The sequence below is a fragment of the Blennius ocellaris genome (genome assembly GCF_963422515.1).
Source record: "Blennius ocellaris genome assembly, chromosome: 19".
Classification (NCBI taxonomy): domain Eukaryota; kingdom Metazoa; phylum Chordata; class Actinopteri; order Blenniiformes; family Blenniidae; genus Blennius; species Blennius ocellaris.
The window spans coordinates 15,189,443-15,195,442 of NC_137668.1; the positions used below are offsets into that span (position 1 = coordinate 15,189,443).

General features: G+C 41.5%; 1 protein-coding gene across 1 annotated transcript in view; it reads right to left on the bottom strand.

Moving 5' to 3' along the window:
- Nucleotides 1-132: 132 nt before the first annotated feature.
- Nucleotides 133-6,000, bottom strand: part of plcd1a (phospholipase C, delta 1a) — a 14,777-nt gene continuing 8,909 nt past the window's right edge. The window contains exons 4-15 of the mRNA XM_080514954.1: nt 5,820-5,949; nt 5,460-5,688; nt 5,087-5,288; nt 4,648-4,792; nt 4,363-4,515; nt 3,254-3,403; nt 3,003-3,159; nt 2,777-2,893; nt 2,516-2,694; nt 2,259-2,394; nt 2,010-2,159; nt 133-905 (exon numbers count right to left, since the gene is read on the bottom strand). Coding sequence (XP_080371080.1) covers nt 814-905; nt 2,010-2,159; nt 2,259-2,394; nt 2,516-2,694; nt 2,777-2,893; nt 3,003-3,159; nt 3,254-3,403; nt 4,363-4,515; nt 4,648-4,792; nt 5,087-5,288; nt 5,460-5,688; nt 5,820-5,949 — 1,840 coding nt within the window. The 3' untranslated portion in view covers nt 133-813. The remainder of the gene's footprint in view (nt 906-2,009; nt 2,160-2,258; nt 2,395-2,515; nt 2,695-2,776; nt 2,894-3,002; nt 3,160-3,253; nt 3,404-4,362; nt 4,516-4,647; nt 4,793-5,086; nt 5,289-5,459; nt 5,689-5,819; nt 5,950-6,000) is intronic.

Consider the following 6,000-nt stretch of genomic DNA (forward strand, 5'->3'; position numbering starts at 1 on the left):
CTTATAAGATAAAATGATGTGTTAGAAAACAGAAAATGCTTGAAATGTTTCAGTTTGTGTAATAAAGCTAAATTATAAAGAACTTTCACTTCGTTTAATTTTTTTAGCCCCTGTATATAATAATGTGATGCATTTTCTTTTTTATCCGTTTATACGAAATTAGAGGCAAACAGTATTTACAACGCTGTGCAATAATCCCTTGCGTATCTTAACTCAAATTCGTTAAGACAAAATACCCACATACATACAACAAGTGTATCTCTCAATTGACAACACTTTTACCTTTTGAATACAAACTTTCATATTATATAATTCCAGTGATGAATATTATTATGGCATGAAAAATGACATTGTAGAAATCAAATGTTGCCTTAATCCATTTTCTTGTGTGCTTGTTGCATTTCTTGATGAAAACCTCGTTTCACAGGTATTTGTTACTTGAAAATAACAGCCAGTTAATATCAAGCTGGAATTCACACAAAAGTCATATTTGTTATTCTACACCATACTTGTATGGCAAAACACAGTTCAGTAGCTTTTAAATAATCTCTTTCACTTGTCATTCGTGACTCTTTCACTCCTGTTTTCATTCATTCATTCTGACTCAGATCCCAAAAGAGGACGAGAGCCAGAGGCTGTAGCTTGGAAAATGGCAATGGATTCTCCATTAATACACTTTTAAAATGCTTGCTCAGAGTTATTGAGGTCTAAAACTTGTAAGAGATTGCTAAAAAAAAAAAAAAGAAAAGAAAAGTAAAGAAAAGAAAAAGAAAAACAACAGGCTGCTGCTGGCATGTGGATTTCCTTCTCCGTCTACTCGGCGTCAATGAGCATGAGATGCACAAACAGCCCGGCAGAGCAGATCACGTCCCCTCGCTTGGTGAGCAGTGGGACGTGGCGATATCCTAGAGGGAGAAAAAAGGAAGAAGGTTTTTTTTTGCTTTGTCAGCAGGCGATAGTCACAACCGCTTCATGACTGCAACAAAACAATCACGTGAGTTCCTGAAAGTTGTCCACTGGAGCTCAGAGTTGTATGTTAGAAGAGAAAGAGAAGAGGGATGGCCACTGAAGTTACCGACCAAACCGGCTAACTGCACCCTCAATCCGCCATCTCGTCTGTCTGCAATACATGCAACAGAACCTGAACTTTTCGTAATTACAGGTTGTTGAACTGGCAAAACAGAGATATGAAAAAAAAAGAGCTGGACTGAAAACAAACCACAGTGTCTCACTGTTGCCATCTAATGCTTTGAAGCAGGATTACATGAAGCATATAGTTGCATAGATTTGGCCTTAACCCTTGACAGGGCACTCGCAAAAATGCTTGGAAGTGTCCCTAGGGACTTTTTGATGAGTGTATTGATGATCCATTTTATTCAAAACCTTTTGAGTCATACAACTAAAAAAGCACAACACTATTTAATTCTAATATCTAATAATACCATCTTACCAAAATCCCCCATATTTTGTAATCTCTTGTTTGGAAATGCATCTGTCTGAATGGGATATGTTTATGTAATGAATTAATTCTATTTTATTTAATCTCCTACACTATTTAATCTTACAATGCAATGTGTTGTTGCTTACAATGCCGCCAATACGTCTGCTGTCACTTGTTTTATGAGTACTATTGTGCTACAATTCTCATCAAATCAAATTAAAAAAAACAATTTAACAATTAAACATCCCTCACAAAAGGGGTAAAAACACATCTGTGTTTATGTCTGCATGAGAGAAGTTTAAAGGACAAGTTCTGTGCTTTGTCATTATTTGCACAAATCCTGAAAATAACCTCCCCCAGCAGCAGCTATTGCACTGTATCACACAACTATATTTCCATGTCTTCTGTGACTTTCATGAACTCATTATTGGCAGTTTTGAATAAACAGGAAGAAACGAGGTGGCTGCTTGTCGCTTCTCCAATTAAAGGTTAAGAATAGCAGGTCAATGCAAACATCTGGCCTTGAGAAGTGGTTGAATTATGCTTTGTGCAGTTCGAGCTTCCTTACCCCTCTGCACACTTGTGAGTGGTAGACAGTAATGTCCGATGAGATCATTCTGGGAGGTTGCGTCATAGTCCTCCACCACAAATCGCACCAGGGCCAGCTCTGGGACGTAGATGTTGAAGCGGAAGCTTTCGTTCCACGTTGGGTTGAACCCTGCAGGGAGGAGTTCTCAGTCAGTTTGTTGTTGTTTTTTTCTTTGGATGACAAGCTGTGCCGAATGTATCTGCGCCAGTGGTGAGTTTAAATGCTCACCATTGTTGTCAATGTAGTGCGTCTCCTTGCTGGCGTTATCCGCCGGCACACCGTGGATCTCCACCCTCACCAGAGGATCGACGATGGATGTCTGTTTGTCTTTGTTCAACTTGGGCAACTGCTGAGCTGAGATGACCTGTTTTAAGTGGCAGACAAAGACTTCATCAAGCAGAACAAACTACCCGGAGTGTCTTTAATGCTAACATTATTAAACATGAATTAACATATTAAACATTATTTTGAGGTGAAATTCCCACCATGACATGAAAGGTATGCCTCTTCAGCCATGGCCCTTTGGTGAGTGAGCTGGGGTCGAACTGGGAGGACGGGCTTCTCTGAAATTCCGGCTTCAATATGTAGCCACAAAAGCCGTTGGGCAGGAACCGTCCCTGGTTTAATTGCATCTCCTTGGAGGGAGTCTGGAAGTTCAATGCCACTGAGAACCAAAACAGTGAGAAAATGCATTCAAAACAGTGAATACATCTTGTAATTGGCGCACAGGGTGAAAGAGAGCGTACCGATCTGACAGCCAACGTTCCACATGGGCACAGGGTTGTAGTTGGAGGAGTTGGTCCTGGAACCAGCAGGGTAGATCCGACTGAGTTTGTCCATGTTGTGATGGGTGAAGGCAGTAGCTGTGAGAACAAATGGGTTAAAATTATAGATACTACATTTCACAACAGTTTATTCTTTTCTTTTACATATTTCTTTATATTCCACCTTCCTGTCCGGTGTGCTGTTTACCTGAGGTGTCAGCCAGGTTGAAAGCTTTACTTTCCTTAAAGGATGACATTTCATAGAAGGCCTGTTTGTCTCTTGCATGTTCAAAGCCATTGAAATGAACACTCTTACAGTAGATTACGATGTCTGAGAGCTGTTTGGCAAGTTTCATTTTTGTTTTCTGAAAGGAGAACAGACAAGATAAATATGATGTAAAAAGGGAAAGACATATACAATGACTCATATATATATGCATTTAGAAGCATTTCAGACACCTTCGATTTGGCCTTTTGTCCATTCTCCTTCACATCTGCAGCCTCATCCTCCTCAGACACGGTGTCTTCGTCGATGATGCTGTTATTAGCGAAAGCTGTATCCAGTTTGTTCAGGCGTTTCCCTTTGATAATGAACTTGCCTTTCAGTTCCTGTATACAAACAGAATTTTCTTTTTGTTAATAATTTCCCTGTTTTGTGTTCTCATGATACTCTGTGTTTTGTTTTTTTTTGTTTCACGTTTTTGAACAATGAGTGCCTTGCACATGGGTAGAATATGCTGATAGCACACAGAAAGACCCCCAAACTGGGGATCTTCTTGCCATGAGGCAAAAGTGATAACCACTACAACACTATGCTGCTATCCCTGCAGTAATACAACATGTTACTAATTAAACCAGACGAGCAACATGGCAGAAATACTGTATTTGTCACACCCTGTCTACATGCTGGTTAGGAAGTATTGCTGTAGTGCGTAATGAAATGTCTTCCTTGTGAGTGCTACATACAATGGAAATCCTTCTCTTTGTGAGACGTTAAAACGAGAAAGTAGGAGGAAGATGTTTTTCTGAAATGGAACAAAAACTTGGATGGAGGCAGAATGTAGGACTGGTTTAAGTATCTTAAGAAAACAGGGGATACAAACAGCGGTTTGATTTCCACCAAGTAGCATGAAACACTTCCACGAGCCACTGAACTCTCTACACTCTCTAGCACTACATGTGTCACACACTTACTCTCACTCAGTGTCCGACCTTGTAATACGCTTTAGTTAATTAACAACTCCTCTGAGTGAGACAAGCCAATAAAGGACTGAACTCTGGCTGCAGACAAACTGCCAACATACAGAGAAAGGAGTTGAAGATATCTGCTGTGACTGGGTCACAGAGGCATGTCGGGTGCTCGCAACATGAGGATGGGTTGAACTTAATTAGCTTTCTTTACTTGAGTCATATAAACCGGAAAGCCGAACAATCTGAAGGGGAAAAAAATGGTTTATGAGCTCTGAGGTGAGGAGGTGGACTTTTAAGGTGTGGAGTTTCTCTGTTTATTATTCACGGCTATAGGGCTTAAGTTAATGTGTGTGTAATTCAGATAAGAGGCTACACACTTCAGGTGAAGGGAAGTTGGTGGGCATGGTGTTCCCCAGAGGCCGCGTGAGCAAAGCGTCACCCAAGATGGAGATCATATGGTGGGCCATGAGCTTCTGCTGCTCCACTGAGCAGTGGTTCTCCAGGGACAGGATCACCGGGTAGTCCGATGTCTGGGGAAAACGAAAAAAAGACATTCATGTATATTTCACAACCCTTCTTTTCCCTGCTGAGTCAGTGAAAACCCACTGTTGGTTGTCTGTGAACAAAAACCAAAGCATCAGGTAATAGAATATTGAGCGTACCTTGAAGGCGTAATCTTTGATGGCTTGGATGACGTCTTTAAAGCGCACTTTGGATGTCATCGTGTAGCCATGATAAATGACGGGCTCCCCGTTATCTCCGTCCCAACAATCCAGCTCCACACAGCGACAACTCTTCATCAGAGCTCTGTAAAATTGGAAAGTTTGCTCACTTTTGGTGGTTTTACATCTCAGAAGTATATCTGAAACGTACTAAGTGTGACGGTCATGTTAGGACCACAAGCGTTCTGTTCTGCTATTTTATTTCTCTGTCTTGTCTAGTTGATCCCTGTTTACTGTCTCTTTGTCATTTAGGACATTTCAGATTCTTTCTCATGAAAAGGTCCATATTGAGCCTTCCCCAGGCTACCCCAAAAGGTCATTTAGGTATAAAAAAAACATTTCGAGAAATGCAGTTATGAGGTGATATGAGGGTGATTACCGTATGTAGGCTTCTATGCTGCTCGGCCCTTTAACCTGGTCTTCCATCAGGTACGTGTTGTGTGAGGAGGAGACGTAGTAATGGTTGAGGGGTTGGCTCATGTCCTGATACACCGGTTTGTGTGCCGGGTTAAAGATCGACCCGTCGTCTTGGTGCAGGTACATCAGGAAGCCGTCTTTGGTCATTTGTTTCTTCTGCTTTGCTGTGAGGACGAACAAATGCGCAGAAGGAAAATACTCAAGGAAATGCAACATACAGATGAAAGATAAACCTGACAGTATGTTCACCAAATGCCGTTTCTATATCCAATAAGTTTTGCGCAGCGATGCGGAAATCTCTAAAAGACCCGCGTCAGTTTGAAGTTGGACTCTACCTATTTCATCCACTTCATATTTCTCAATCAGCCTGTAGGCATCCTCTGGAGTCGCCTCTTCCCTCTGCTCGTTCAGCAGGAAGTTCAGCATGTCTCTGGCACTCATCTGACCCTCGGTTTGGGCGTACTGTTTGTAGATCACATCGATCTCTTCGCGGTGTGTCAGCATGTCGTAGAAGTGCTTGATCTCGGAGCCTTCCAGCGAGCCTGAATTGGACGTGTCACATTTCTGCACAACACAAGAACGCGTTCAACCAGAGAGAGCAGAGTCATCATCAAATCAAAGGTTAATGATAATGTCTTGAACTCAACATTTCAACACGGAGCGACTAATTTGTGACTTTTCTGTCAAGCGATCACCTTGAAAATTTCCTCCGCGTATGTATCATCGACTTCAATATTGATCTGTCTCAGGAAGTGCTTCAGCTCCTTCAGGGTCATCTGGTTGTCAGAATTCTTATCGGCCTTCCTCATGCAGTTGATAATCCAGCTGGTGTTAAGATGTAAGGATTTGGTTTAAATTAAGAGATTTCACACGAGC